Source organism: Eleutherodactylus coqui, chromosome 3, assembly GCF_035609145.1.
Source record: "Eleutherodactylus coqui strain aEleCoq1 chromosome 3, aEleCoq1.hap1, whole genome shotgun sequence".
NCBI classification, from domain to species: Eukaryota; Metazoa; Chordata; class Amphibia; order Anura; family Eleutherodactylidae; genus Eleutherodactylus; species Eleutherodactylus coqui.
This window is the reverse complement of record NC_089839.1, coordinates 282329166-282345277: the sequence shown is the minus strand read 5'-3', so window position 1 is coordinate 282345277 and position 16112 is coordinate 282329166. Positions and strand designations below refer to the sequence as shown.

General features: G+C 43.8%; 1 protein-coding gene across 3 annotated transcripts in view; it reads right to left on the bottom strand.

Annotated features, from left to right (window-relative positions):
- Positions 1–16112, bottom strand: part of LRP8 (LDL receptor related protein 8) — a 234577-nt gene that overhangs the window by 102237 nt on the left and 116228 nt on the right. For all 3 annotated transcript variants that reach the window (XM_066597574.1, XM_066597576.1, XM_066597575.1), the window contains one exon: positions 12907–13035. In XM_066597574.1, coding sequence (XP_066453671.1) covers positions 12907–13035 — 129 coding nt within the window. The remainder of the gene's footprint in view (positions 1–12906; positions 13036–16112) is intronic.

Genomic DNA, 16112 nt, shown 5'->3' with positions numbered 1-16112 from the left:
ACATAGTAATACATGCAGAATAATAACAATTTTCGATAAAACAGCGAAGACTGCAGACTATAATAAAATACATCACAAAAGGTCTGATAATATTGTTTTCTACAAACGGTATATTGGTGATCTTATTTTTATTTGGGAGGGGCCAGATAGCGAGTTTAAGGCTTTTAAGACAAATGTAAATAATAATGATTTTAACCTTGAATTCACAGGCAAAACTTCTGCCACTGAGATCGAATATTTAGATTTGATCTTGGGATAGGAGTACAATAAAATTGTGACGAGGACGTATTTTAACAGTGGATGGCAACAGTTTTCTCCATTTCAATAGTGCACATTATTCGAAATGGAAAAAGAACATTCCATATATGACAGGCATAGTATGCAATACAGTATTGGACTACCGGTGTACCAGTGAGAAGAGTATACACTATCCTACTAAAAGTAATTGGACACCTGAGCAAGAATCAAAAAGTATTACTCATTTACATGTTAAAGGGGTTGTCCCGAGGCAGCAAGTGGGTCTATACACTTCTGTATGGCCATAATAATGCACTTTGTAATATACATTGTGCATTAATTATGAGCCATACAGAAGTTATAAAAAGTTTTTTACTTACCTGCTCCGTTGTTAGCGTCCTCGTTCCCATGGAGCCCGACTAATTTTCGCCCTCCGATGGCCAAATTAGCCGCGCTTGCGCAGTCCGGGTCTTCTGTAGTCTTCTATGGAGCCGCTCGTGCCAGAGAGCGGCTCCGTGTAGCTCCGCCCCGTCACGTGCCGATTCCAGCCAATCAGGAGGCTGGAATCGGCAGTGGACCGCACAGAAGAGCTGCGGTCCACGAAGCAAGAGGTTCCCGGCGGCCATCTTCACAGGTAAGTATAGAAGTCACCGGAGCGCGGGGATCAAGGTAAGCGCTCCGGTAAGCTGTCTGTACGTCCCTGCATCGGGGTTGTCTCGCGCCGAACGGGGGGGGGGTTGGAAAAAAAAAAAAACCCGTTTCGGCGCGGGACAACCCCTTTAATACTTAATGGGGAGCTTTTGGCCTCAATAACATTAGATACTCTCTGTGGCATACTTTCTACTAACATCTAACACACTTCAGCTAGTACTTCCCTCTAGAGATGAGCGAGCGAACTCGCTAAGGGCAATTACTCAAGCGAGTATTGCCTTTTGCGAGTAGCTGCCCGCTCGTCTCAAAAGATTTGGGTGCCGGTGGGTAAAGGCGGGGAGGAATGCAGGGAAGGTGGGGAGGGAGATCTCTCTCCCCCCCCAACCCCCCCCCCCCCTTACTCCCGCAACTCACCCCCACCGGCACCCGAATCTTTTGAGACGAGCGGGCAGGTACTCGCAAAAGGCAATACTCGCTCGAGTATTTGCCCTTAGCGAGTACGCTCGCTCATCTATACTTCCCTCCAATCATCCTGTAAATGTCTGGTAAATTCCCTCAAAAATGATAAATCGGTCCGTCTACAATGGTGCGTTGTCATTGTACAGTTGAGCAATGGAAAAACGTTCTATGGAGTGATGAATCATGCTACTACATCTTCATATAAGTTGAATGTACCCGGGTGTGGAGGATGCTGGGGAACACCTTCTGCCTGAGTGTGTTGTGCCAACAGTTAAGTTTGGTGAAGGTTCCATTATGGTCTGGGGATGTTTTACGTGGCATGGTCTCAGTCCGTCGGTTGTAATGGCATGAACCATGAACACGGAGGTGTACCTTGACATGTTGGACAATAATGTGCTGCCAACAATGTGGTAATACTCTGGGAATGGTCAGCCATACTTCCAACAAGACAACACGCCTCGTCACAAATCCAACACCGTTTCATATTGGTTTGAGGATATGGATGTTCCACAATTGCACTGGCTGCACAGACACCCAACTTAAACCAGACTGAACATCTTTAGGATGAACTGAAACAATGGGCCAGGAAATATGAACAGTGTCCACCTTCTTTGAGAGAACTCGACAGAGGTTTGCAGGATGAATGGAGGGAAACACCAGCTGAAATGTGCCAGACATTCATAGAAGTATGCCATGGAGAGTATCCAATGTCATTAGGGCCAAAGGAACCTCAGGTGCCCAATTACTTTTGGTAGAATAGTGTATACCACTATACGCTAAGAACCATATGCAGACTGGGAGTATCTGATACAGTATATATCATGTGTACAATACTTGATATCCCAGTTAAAAATTGTGCATCACATTATGCAACCTTTATAGGCACATAATAAATCAATGGTGTTGAAGACAGCAAGGCCCCTGGGTACTCGGCAATAAGTGGTATATAATGCTAGTCATTGGCCTATATATTGTACTCCGGGATGAGAGTCAGTATATGTGAGCTAATGGGCCATGTAAGGTGATTTCATTGTGCAGTTGGGGAAATGAAGGTATTTGACAAATTCCCATTTCATCAGCAGATGATATGATATCATGTATACAGCAATGACTACGATGTAAGTGGGCCCGCTGGTTCAAAGCTGCATTTTATGTATTGCCTGGATGCTGAAATAGCTCCCTGTGCCATTGAAGCGGGCGTGTTACGGGGCGATTAATGATCTGTCTTTTGTTCCTAGCGACTTTGTACTCTACGTTATAGTAAGCTGCTGCAGTGGATAACATGGCTGCAACCTCTCTGAGCTTCTACCATATTCATCATCACCGGGCACGGAACATAAATATCAAGTGCTGCGCGCTTCCCACTGTGATTACGCTTTACACCTAAAGTCTTCATTTATGCTAATGGGAAGCGTTCTTCAAGCTGTGACATTTAGAAGACAAACATTTCACCAAGAAGCCTGCGCTCATAAACAAAGGCTTCAAAATGTTCCGTCTGGCTTTACACGGGTACCGTGTCTAGCGTGGGTGTTTGTGCCCCTAGGCCAGGTAATTACATACAGAGGGCACGTTCTCCTAGTAACTGCTTAATTCTTCAGGATCTAAGAGATGAAGATGAAGAGGGTACTCGAGTAAGAAGTCATTTCTTTATCAACACGATGGAATAAGTATAAAATGACTGGAGCTCGTTGGCCGAAGAGCTTACAATTTACATGAGAACTCAATTCAACTTTAAATGCACCGTTTAGAGATCGAAGTCGCCCACATCAATCCATGTCCCCATCGGGGCGCACAATCTAAAATTTCAATTTGACCTCTTAAGTGTTTAGTATGTGGAAGGAAACTCACACCAACATGCAGAGAACATACAAACTCTTTGCAGATGTTGCCCTTGGTCGAATTCAAAACCAGGACCTCGAAGCTGAAAGGTAACAATGCTAATCATTGAGCCATTGCGGTGCCCTAACTGTGTGGCAGTGGCAGAAATACCACTGTAGCAACCACAGTGGCTGCTACGGAGCCCGTGTTGTCAGGGGGACCCGGGCTGTGGTCCGTGCAAAATGCAGAATGGCAGTCATTGCTCCCTTCCCTGCTATTCATGCCCACCCTACGTCCAACCAGGCACAGCGCCATGTAATACAATACACACTGTCCTGTCCATCAAGGCGAGGTTCCCTCCTGCCCTCTGTGTGAAGCCCTGCCGTCATGATGCACAGACACTGCACCTCTGGAGAGGGTGATGGTGTGCGACAGAGGTGGACAAAAATATGAAAACGCTGTACGAAATGTATGAGATTTTAATAGAGATGAGCGAACGTATTCGTTTAGGGCGATTTCGCAAGCACGGCTTTTTTCGAGTAACTGCCTACTTGGGCGAAAAGATTCGGGGGTGCCGGGGGGCGGCGTGGTGGAGTGGGGGGTAGCAGTGGGGAACAGGGGGGAGCTCTCTCCCCCCCCCACTTCCCTCTGTAACCCCCCGCTCACCCCCAGCGCCCCCTGAATCTTTTTGCCCGAGTAGTCCGTTACTCGAAAAAAGCGGTGCTTGCGAAATCGCCCTAAACGAGTACAATCGCTCATCTCTAGATTTTAATCATTAGCATTGAGCTGCCTTTTTAAATTCCAATTGGCTGAGAGTTTTCCAGATAAATTTCTGTTTGCTTCACCTCTTGCCCTGCTCTGGGTGGTTTTGGGAGCCAGTAGTAACAGCAGCTAAGTGGCTTAAACCCCTGAGAAATGGAACCTTGTTGCTCGGGCAGATGTTTACTTCTGCCCAGTAGCATCTGTGTCATATTACCTCCACTTAAGTTACATGGGATTAAAAATGATATTTCAATAAAACATGTAGAGACCTATTTTAAAGGCATGCATTTCGTACGGCGTTTCCATATTTTTGTCCACCCCCTGCAGTTTACAGGATGAGGTGACAACGGAGTTACAAAAATAGAAACTATTATTACAACTAATGAACTACACAGAAAGATGATTATGTAATTTAGAAAACAGCATGAGCACAAAAACCGTTACGTGCCATACCTAACGACTAAACACTTATAGTAGGCGCTATAGAGAACAATAGGGTACACTTCTTATGGAACAGGTACTGGGCACGGTTCCCACACCGATAGGGCAACTCACTTCGATATGGGATGCCCTCAGTCTGTATGCAATTTAACGTAAAGAGTTGTGAATTACAACACACTGTGCTACACGGACTTCTGGGGAATATATGCAAGGTCTCCAACAAGGTTATCCCAACGTTCCTAGGCTCTGTGTAATAAGAGTTCCCAGCAACAGCACGTACCAGATGTTGGAGCCTTACTGGTTTCATTACACTCTTAGCGGGCCTTCTAATCCCTGAAAGTCACTAAATTCAGCTTTTTAAGAGGCCGGCATTCCTTATGATCCTGATGCTGAAGAAATCTCCAATATTCTCCTGTGGATTTCAGTCTGGTAGACCCGTAGTTTGTACACTCACTTGCAGCTTGTTGCTCCTCCACAGCGTTGGCACTCAGTTATAGTCCTACAGCATGTTGGGTCTCAGCATCCCTTTAGGAGCTCCAGACTTCACCTCTTTGCACTCTTCTACAAGACTCCTCACGCTCTGCAGGACTGTCACTCAGTCTTTGGCTGTCTTTGGCTGCACTAGCTGCTCTCAATGCTGGCCCTGCTCTCTCTTTAGAATCCCTAGTACGTTTTTAGGACCTTACTGAGGAGTGGGACCTCCCTCTGAAGTTCCTAGTAAGTTTCAGGGTCTTCTCATTGTCATATTTCTCCATAGCTTTTGTGGCGCAGTTCACTGCATCTTGTGGCATTGTGTAAGGGCATAACTAGAAAAAGATGGACCACATAGCAAACTTTGGAATAGAGCCCCACCCTTACACCTCCTCACTGCCTACACCATGCCAACTCCAAAGCTCCTCCTGGATTAGATGACGCTGCCACTGCCATGCATCCCAGTATCGGTGTACTTAGAGATGACCAGGAAAGGGTAAGCAAGGTCCAAGACATGGGAGACAGACAACTTATGGGTGGGGGTAGACAGCAGGCCTAGGAACACAAAATAGGGAAATACATAGATGGCAACCTGTGATGTCTAACCTTGGGCTTTGGTGACTTTATCAAGCTATAAACCATTGGAGAAAATGTTTGTTTTAATGGGAATTGCTAGGATTTGTAACAATTTACCAGGAGAGAGTTAGTTTGGTCTAGATGGCATAAAAAAAGCAAAATAACCATACGTGCCTTTTCAAGTGTGCCACCACGCCAGTCCAAGCAGCTCTGGAAGTGGTCATGTGCATCATTCACATGACCACTGCAGCCAATCACTGTTCTCAGAGGTCATGTGTGCACGAATGCATGTTACTGCTGAGGCCACTGATTCGCTGCGGTGGTCACATGAATGATGAATAGCATGTGACTATCAGGTACTTTTAGGACTGGACAATGTTTTTTTCTTCTTTCTTCTAGTTTGTCTCTCACTACTTCATGCTACCCTTACATAGGACATCATAAATGTGGTCACGCACTTCCTTTAAAACACATGAATCCCTCCCCGCAAAAAAAGGTGGAACTGGACATCCTTTTAGCATTGTGTTCCTGCAAATAGATGTATAGTTCTGTCTGTCTAATGGGTAGCACAAAAAAAAAAAGGATCAAGTGAAGATCTTGTCCACCTAATGTCACTTAACACAAATGTTGAACATAAGAATAAACATTAAAAAAAAAATTAATGACGATACCTAATCCTTAACTGGAAAATGCTTCATATAGTAGAGCAGTGTGTTAAATTAGCTTTTGCAGAACCGATCTGAATTCTGCCAGGCATGTTGGAAACAAGTCACGAAGAACAGAACACCCCTTTTAATCTTACGAGCCTTACGATTCTTCCAGTAAGACTCTATATATGTTCCATCTGGGTACCAGTTGGAGAAAGGAGTAGAAATTTTGGATTATTGTGGTTGACACATTCATGACTGAAATTCAGTGCCGCTTGTAGGCAGCCCAGGAATCCGTGCCTATTGAACTGGGCGCACCACACATCAAAATTCAGCACTTCTGTCAGGAACAAATTCTATATACCCAACAGCTGACATTGTTGCCATGTCCACAATCCGGGGCACGACAGCTATGGTATTTTATTTCATGACTAACGCAAGACTCGCCAACTTGAACAGAATGACCAGGGCCACCAAGCAAAATGGGGTTCGTACAAAAGTAGACACGGCATACTTTACGATAAAAGTTATAAACTTCAACTGTGTTGCGTCCGGATATTCCAGTCAATTGTGGAGCTTGCTTTTTTTTAGAGGTTTCCAAGCCCCAGAGGGAAGCAATATGTAGCCACTTTTTCAGAAAGATGTGCAACTTTTCAAAGAAAGATGGATATCCACGATGGCTCACTGTTCTTGTTAATACCCTTCCAAAAACAGCCACCAGAGCATTGCCAACGAGAGATCAACGCAGAGGTTAATGGCGGTTCTCTTGTGGTTTGGAAGTAAATAGCGCCGTTTTATGAACTCAGTGATATCTGTGTTATTCGTACCCAGTTATAAAAAGGCTGGAGCGTCCTTCCAAAGAAACATTGATCCATTTTAATTTGAGGTAATTTACAAGAGTTAGAACTTTAATAGTGACAACACTGCTGTAGACATATCATGCAATGGAAACCAGATAATGGTGGAGATTTATCAAGAGCTCATTAATATATAAAAGCTGAGTTCTGATTGGTTTGCTATGGGCAACAAAGTGCATTCTTACAGTAGGGTGATATAATCTTCAAAGATTCACCATGGGTTAGTTGAGCCCACACCATCACCTGTAATATAAAGCTGACATCCCGCTGTAATGGCTAGGGTGGTCCTGTTTACTCTAGTAGATACTGAGGTCAACATCAACTATGGTAGCCAGGAGGTTATACAGAAAAAAGGAGGGTGGGGCTCCATTCAAATGTTTGCTATGTGGTCCAGTCTTTTCTAGTTATGCCCATGGTATGCGGTCTCTACTAAAAAAGTCCATTTGCCCCCTAACTGGGGGTGTGGGTGGTAAACTTCTAATCATATCACACAGACTCTACAGTCCTATTGCAGTAAATGTGAGACTTACGAATACAAACTTGGAGGAGTTGAAGATCACAAAATTTGAAGACCAAGGAATGTGGCTCTGGAGGGAGCATCATGGCTTCTACATACTAGTAATCGTTGGCCAAAAAATATACAGAAAACCCCCACCAGACATCTTCAGACTTGTCCCATGTCAGATGTTTAAAAGGAAAAAAACTTTAAATTTTAACCTATTATAATCCTTGTTCGTAAAGAGGAACTACCAGTTCCTCTGAAAAGCAGAATGGGCTGTATATCCTTACAGCTGCGCCCCGACACTACATCTGTATTTTAAATTTTTCTACCATTCCCTATCCCCCTCCCCCCTACGTTTCCATTCACCCGCAAGAGCTCCAGTAACACCAGTCTACTGTCAAGTGGGCAGTCTCCACCACCCAGTGTCAATGTCTACTGTCATGTTTGATTGACACTGGGCAGTGGAGACCACCCACTTGGTAGCAGATTGGTGTCAGGCTCCATAAGTGACAGGTTGGGGGAAAGAGAGGTAGGATCTCCACAAAAAATAAAATAAAAAAAGGAATATAAAGGAATATAGCCTGTCCTGCTTGTCAGGGCACCTGATAGGTCTGCTTTAAAGGCTGGGCCTCCTGTGGCACAGAGTGTTAAGGCAGCAGTATGCAGTTCTAAGCTCTTGCTCATGACCTGCATGTTGCAGGTTCAATCCCTGCATGATTTAGGTAGCCGACTCAAGGTTGACTCCGCCTTCCATTCTTCCAAGGTCGGTAAAATGAGTACCCAGCTTGTGGGAGGTAATAAATAAATTACCTGAAAGCGCTGCGGAATAAGTTGGTGCTATACGAAAAAACAAGTCTCTTTAAAGGAGTTATCCCAAAATTGACTTTTATAATCACTTAATTTAGGTGATATACACAGAGTATGGTAGCCTTATCAATCAGGTATGCCAAATTATTATTCAAAGCATCAGAGAAGAGTACAGTGAGAAACACCCAAGTGATGTTTCCAAAATACTCTTCTTCATTGTTCCAATGCAACAATTCAAAGTCCACAGCATGTACGATACTTCTCTCCTAGTGAAACATCACAAAAAAGGTTAATTATGACAAAGCTGCATGCTCAGTGTCTGAGACCCAGTTAGTAAAATTTCACTACAATGCATGTCTTTTGCACACGGCACATATAGTATGCACACAACAATACTGCATAAAATATAATTCAATACTTTTGAGATAAAAACCTGATCTCAGCAGTGAGATGCCTCCAGTGATGCCAAGAACTGGAATCCTGTGTCCCCCTCCTTACTGTGCGCTCATCCCCTTTGCCCCCGGCCCCCCAACCCCCAGGGATTTGGAAACTGAATGGAGCAGCAGTCAAGTATGAACGGTGCCACTTTATTCATTTTAATCGGGCTAATGAAATAGCCAAATACAAGCACTCGGCCATCTTCAGCCGTCCCATTGAAGATGAATGGAGCAGCACCACCCATGTGCACCTGCTGCTCCATTCAATCATCTCTTCACTATGGTGGGTGCAGTGGGCCTACAACGAAGAAGAGAGGAAGACATGAGACACCATTTTCGGGGAATAGATAGTGGTCTTTGAGAGGAGACCCCCGCCGATCATACTTTTATCACCTATATTATGAGAATACCGCTTTAAAATGTCAAAACCTTAGAATCTTGAGGGACATCGACACTAAAAGAAAGTGATTTTCCATCACAGCTACAGCAGACCATTGTAATGGTCATCTCATATGTAATTAAATTCTGGGAGGATCCATTTTAATCTCCAGAAAGAGATTCTGCAGCAACTGAGGTGTCATTTCGAACCAAAAAAGTATTCATACTATAAAGACTGTTAGATAAGAAGTCTCCAAGGAGTTCCAAGACCTGGTCTTGAGTCTTCATAAGGTCACTCTTTAGTGGCCTCCAATACATAATCCCATGTATTATAGAACACGGTGATGACTGAAGCGCTCTTTACGTAGCGGTTAAACTCTTAGAACAAAACGGGGTCATCATATAATAACGAAGCCAATAAAGAGCACTGGGCAAGCCCCGCTCCTGTGTCATCTGTTCAAAGCCTCAATCTCTATAATCATACTATGCGATTCTCCAGAGAATAAACGTGTTTTGAAACGACAAATGTTACAACAATCTCCGGGGACGCTGACATTTTACCATCATCACGCACAATATTCTCATGGAAAAAGAAAAAAAAATTCCTGTTTTTCTACGACGTTCTCCTCCCCCCTCCCCCCCCCCCCACTCCAGAGATTTGAGGAGATGGGTCTATGATCAGATCTGCGTCCCTGAGACAGATGTCAGATTAATTACAGTCTCAGAAACATCCCGGCCGCTCTTCACACCAATAATGAAATCTCAGTCATTGTTATTAAGAGAAATAAAAGCATTACAAAAACTGATCTTGCAGATTCTGCCGGTCTGATGTGAAGATTGTGTGATGGACGGGAAACTCAAAGAACGGCTGATGCATGAAATAGCGTGGGAATTATCCGCTCTGAATCTGCTGCCGTGACCCGCGGGCTCCAGAACAGCGTGGAATCAGACATTATATTAAACTGCAAGGCTAGACATTAACGTTTGCCCTTTTCCACACGGATTACTGGAGTAGAAAAAGGACAGAAGTTCAAAACAAAAGGGAAACTATACGGGGTTAATGAGGAGCATAAATTCTGAGGGTATTATAATAGGAGAACATGGGACAACCACCCAAGTGTCGGCGGCGCTAGGGGTCCTACATGGTGTTTTACTTGACCTTGAAGGGAAGACAAGTCAATCAAACTAAAAGGTGGCCATACAGATTCAATTATCGATGCCAAACCCACCGATTTCAGCGGGACCAGCTGACCAACTAATGTGTATGGGAGTGGCCGGACTCCTCTCTGAAGGCTGATGATGGGGAGAAGAAGGGTCGGGATGTTGGATTTAAACATGGCGGATTATTTTGTTCTAGGGAAGATACCTAACAGACACCTCTGGTGGCGGTCTGACTCCCTTCTCCCCATTGAGAACAAATGGGACCAACATCAATTGCTGGAATGGATGGGCCTGCCCCATTGGCTTTTAGTTCAAAGATGTTCCCCCAAGCATGTTGCATTGAAATGAACAAGGTTTCCAAGACTATAGTATCCTTAAAATCTGCTTTAAAATGTTGGTTCAACCCCTTTTTTGCCTATCCACAGGATGGGCAATAGAAGTCTAATTTGTGGGGATATCACTACTGAGATCCCCACCGATCCTGTGAACAGGGGTCCCTCTTCCAGGGTCACTGCACCCCCGCAGTGATGAGGTGTTTGAATGGAGTGGTGGTCGTATATGCATGGCGGCCCTCCGTTTCATGGGGCTGTCGGACAAAGTGCTCTGGTATCTTTGGCAATCCCATTGATTGAGTGGCAACCGCCGCGCCATTCAGTCTCCTCCTCACTGCAGAGGGTGCAGCGAGCCCACAGTGAGGAGGAAAGAGACACGGGAACCCTGTTCTTGGAACAGGTGGAGACCTGAGCAGAGAGACCCAACGCTCAGACTTTTATCATTGTGGATAGGTTATAAGGCTTTTTTGCTGCAACTAATTTAAACAGGATCTATCATGTTCTCATATCAGCGGAGCCAGCTATATAGTTTTGCAATTGCAGCCCCACTGACTCTAACAAGGTCGCTCTCTTTTCCTATATGGAGAAATAGAGGGGCAGTAGAAGAAAAAAAAAACGACATCATTGGAGACCGGAGAGCCTTGGTTGCAACTCAATTAAGTTGATCGGCAGTGTTGCTGGGAGTTGGATTGCTGCTAATCAGATGTTAATGGCTCATTCTTAACCCCTTCCGTAAACTTACGTGTCCTGGAGATAGCGCGGGATCACATATGATCCCGCGCTATCCCGCAGCCGGAGCCGGCTGTCAGTCACAGCCTGCGTCCCGCTGCAACAGCGGGGGGGGGGGGGGCATCGGATATGCGCCCCCCGCTGTTAACCCCTTCCCTGCCGCGATCTAAGTAGGGCTGCGCGCTCCCTCTGTGTCTCCGGCCGGCTCTCGCGATGTTATCACGAGAGCCCAACCTGTCGCCATGGTAACAGGACGCCAGACACTGGCGTCCTGTGTTACCAGTGCCTGAGATCGCTGTATAAGCGATAAGGCATGGCAGAGCAGTAGCTCTGCGATGCCTTATGACAGCGATCATCAGGGCAGTGGTCAGAGTCCCCCAGGGGGACACAAAAGGTGTAAAAAAAAAACAAAGATTAAAAAAATGAATGAAAAAAAAAATGTAAAAAAAAGGAAAAAAAACATTTTATGTTTTTTCTCAGATTAGCATAAAAAAGGTAAAAAAAAAATTAAAACCCTACATATTTGATATTGTCGCGTCCGTAACGACGCATAGAATAAGTTGCACATGCTGTTGACTATGCACAGAAAAAAACGCAAAAAAAATGCTAAAAAACTGAGGCAAAAATGCTAATTTTTAGCATTTTGCCTCACTAAAAACGCATTAAAAGTGATCAAAAAAGCCGTATGTACCCCGAAATAGTACCAGTAAAAACTACAGCTCGTCTCACAAAAAATAAGCCCTCACAGAGCTCCGTACATCAAAAAATAAAAAAAGTTACAGGACTTTGAATGCAGCGATTTAGGGGGAAAAAAAAAAAAAAGATTTCCAAAAAAAGGGTTTTTATTGCAGAAAAGTGGAAAAAACTAAAAAAAAGTAAGAATTTTGGTATCGTTGTAACCGTACCAGTCCGCAGAAAAAATGAAATGTCTCATTTATGCTGCATGATTAACGCTGTAAAAAAAAAAAAAATCTATGGTAGAATTGATGCGTTTTCTCTCCCTATCATCATAAAAAAAAAAAAAGAAAGTTCTACAATATAGTTAATGTACCCAAAAATGACGCCGATAAAAACTACAGTTCGCCACACAAAAAACAAGCCCCTATATGACCACGTCAACAGAAAAATAAAAAAGTTATGACTTTTGATAAACGGAGAAGAAAATCCGCCAAAAATTGTTGCGTCCTTAAGCCCAAAATAGGCCAAGTCATTAAGGGGTTAAAGAGGTTCTGTCATGTTCTAGTTAGCAGGTCCGGCTGCATAGCCCTGCAACTCAGTCCCATAAAAGTCAACTGAACCGAACGGTGGGATCAGACAATCAATTGTATGGCACTGTGCGAAGTAAACAATGAAGGGGAATCCATAATTGTGGCTGATTTAATCTCTAGTTCTCCATTTCTGTAGAACCAAGGTAAAAGTTGCCTACTTCATATTTGTTTTCTAGAAGGGATAAGTAGAAAAAAAGCACCCAAGAACTCCAACCCCCCCCCCCCCCCCCCCCCCCCCCCGGAGTGCATGCACGCTTTTTTCAGTTCTTATATTGTATGTTTAGTTGCTTTTAATGGTATGTTTATGGAGTCTGAAGTTTTAGTGAGTCCAATATAAGCTATAAAATGGGAAATATTCCACTCTGCTACTTACTGTAACTGCAGGTGGCTTCAGACTCGTCACTTCCATCGGGACATTCCTCCTCACCGTCACACTTCCAACGGGCTGAAACACAGTGGCCATTGTCACAGGTGAAGTCAGTCTCTGCGCAGGTTGTCTTGGCTGCAATAAGAATTAGGACCATTAGATACAAAATAACTTTAAAAATTCTTCAAAGACATGAATGTTATGCTTCATGTAGGACAAGCTATACAATAATTCCACCTAAGGAGCCCCTTTCTTCTAGATGCCCGTTGTAAACTATAGTCCTACAGCGCAAACCAGGACTAGACGAATGCTAGTATCTGAGCAACTTCTGGTATGACAGACCCCCCCAGTACATAAATACTGAGGGAAGACCTTGCGATGCTCCACCAAACTTGTATATTTACTGATCACTACATTTTTAGTCTTATATCTACGGATAAACTTTGCTCTTACTGCCTAGTTGCCAAAACATGGATATATTTTAGTTTTTGATGTGTTGTAGTTGGTCAAAGCTGATACTGCCATGAATATCAACCAACTGAAAGAAGCAGTGCAAAACCAAAAAACATGGAGGGAGCTCGCCTTTAGGGTCACCGAAGGTCGTGAACAACTAAACCACCAACAGCAAGTTGGTCTTGCAAGAGATGAAGAAAGAAGATGATCAGCGCTGCTGCCAAAGTTCCAAGAAGGACCAGAGATCTTGGTTAGGTAGGTTTAGGAACTTTATTGGCAACACTTTTCGGAGCCAGATCAGCATGGTCTTCAAACCATTGAATCCAGGTCAGAAAGGTGTCGCCAATAAATTTCCTTTTCAACTTACCTAGCCAGAATCTTCGGTCCTCCTTGCAACTTGGTAACAGTGTCAATCACCCCCTTTCTTGCTCATCTCTTGCTGGTTATTCAAGGACCTGCCTGCCAGCTTTAAATCAGTAGAAGGGCTGCGGCTCTGCAACGTTCTTCAGTGTGTGATGCTACCTGCACAACCCCACCAGGTCAGAAGCTTCACATTCGGCATCATTCATTCAACATAAGTGGATTTGGAGTATTTCTGCACTATGAAGCACTATTTTCCCTTTTATTGCCATAGTTGGACTTTATCATAGTTAGATAATTGGAGAGGATGAACAAAAAAAAAAAAAGACAGGTTCATCAAGTCCAATCTACAATGCTGATCCAGAAGAAAGCAAAACCTCTATGAAGCAGATGCCAATTGTCCCATATTATGGGAAAGATTCTTTCCAGATGCCAAAAATTAGCAATCAGAGTAAATCAACGTCTCATCTTCATAAATCTAGTAACCATAACTTGTAATATTACATTTTATGAAAATAAGTTCAAGAGAGGTCTGAATAACTGAGTCAGCCATTACAACACCCGTGTCTCAATGCTCTTACAGTAAAGAATCACCACTTAAGATGATGGTGAAACCTCCCCTCTGAATGAAGTGGATGCATCCTAATGTTTCTTACAGACCTAGGCATAAAAACATTATTAGATGGATCTTTGCAATGTACAGTTACCCATGCGGCTACTACGAGGCCCCTGGAAAGAGTATGAGGGCATGCATGTTGCCCTCATTTCAATTGGTAGTGAGAATAAACTCCGGGAGGTGGTTTCCATAACTGCTGCAACAGTAGCATACAGGGAAAGTGGAAAATGCATTTCATTCCTGAAAATGAGTTGGAGGCAATGCAACCTCTTGGCACAGGTCCAAAAAAAGAGGCCACATAGCAAACCACGCTTACCAATCGATGGGGCTACCATTTTTTCGTAAAATTATTAGTAGGGGCAACCATATTGATTGCCACTTTTGCACTTTTTCTTTTTACCGAATCCCAGCTCCCCATTCCTCCTGAATACGCACCAATAGTCTTGAGTGATGAAGACAAATCTCCGAAAGTGTGTGGCGATCCGGTGAAGTCACCCATGGGCTATGTTCCCGGTTACCAAGTAGCAGCTTGAACATATTCAGTCTGCAGCTTAGTTAACAATGTGGCTAAATAATTATTTATAAGGAAGTCTAAGGCCGCTGTAATAAATACCTACAATGGGAAACTAGACGGCTCTGATGCATGTTGGACAACCGAATAAACGTACTAAACAAACAGTTATGTAAAATCTAGGTTCTCGTTAATCACATGGCTTGTTTTGGTTCTCTACAAAGATGTAACTTTAAGCCCCTGGACCCCAATACAAAATCTGTAACAGAGCCCACACCTACCATGTATATAGTATACAGTACTTGTGTTCTCTTATGTGGCATTTTGGTCCCGTTTTGGCACCAGAGCCCACTTTGTAGCCCCTACAGTTACATCCTTGGTTCTCCGGTTACTCCAACAACCTACAGTATTTAAAGTAACCCTCTGGTTTTGGGACAAAACAGGGTCAAAAGGAGGGAGTATTTTACATCCAAATGTCCTTCTCTGCTGGCCCCCTGATTTGTTAGTTTTGGGCCCCGTTTTTGGCTGTCTAAAGCGGATGCAGCAATTTTTTATCTAGCTAATACACACTGTGCACTGCTGATCACATAAGCAGCTGTAGCCAATCAGAGAGCAGTAATAGTGCATTAGTAGTCTAACATACCGAATACACTGTGGGGATTAGGTAGTCTGAAGATCAGTCATTTTGGAAAGCCAAAAACAGAACCTTCAAAAATGTAGGACTGGAGGGATGGCAGAAAAGAACAACTGCAGGTAATAAAATTCATTCCTGGATCGGAGGAGATGAGAATAATGTCTCGAAACCAGAGGGTTGCTTTAATCATGCCTGATGGGCTTCCTATGGAATCAGCAGTATTGAACCATGGGCGAGATTCGTCTTGTATGATCGGATACATGATGCAACCTTCGAGGCACGATAAGACGGCTGTACACTTTCAACAGATGTTGGCAAATAGCTAATGTCTAACAAACTCCCATACAAATGCAGACTTGGTGCGTTGTCAATGTGAAGAGGGAAATAAGTCACTGCCAGACACCTTTGACGGTGACTTATTTCCCTCGAGAACAAAGGCTCGGGCATGCTAAATTTTAATGTTAATTTGCACTACAAAAGGTCACATCTTTAATAAACTTGGCGCAGCAAAGTCATCTGTCCTTTCCTCTCAACACTTACTTTGGGACTCACAATATACTTGATTGTTTTGGCGCATCTTGCAATTGAATTCTAATGCATTTTGCTTCATACGTTCCCTGTATGTCCCAGAGATAAGG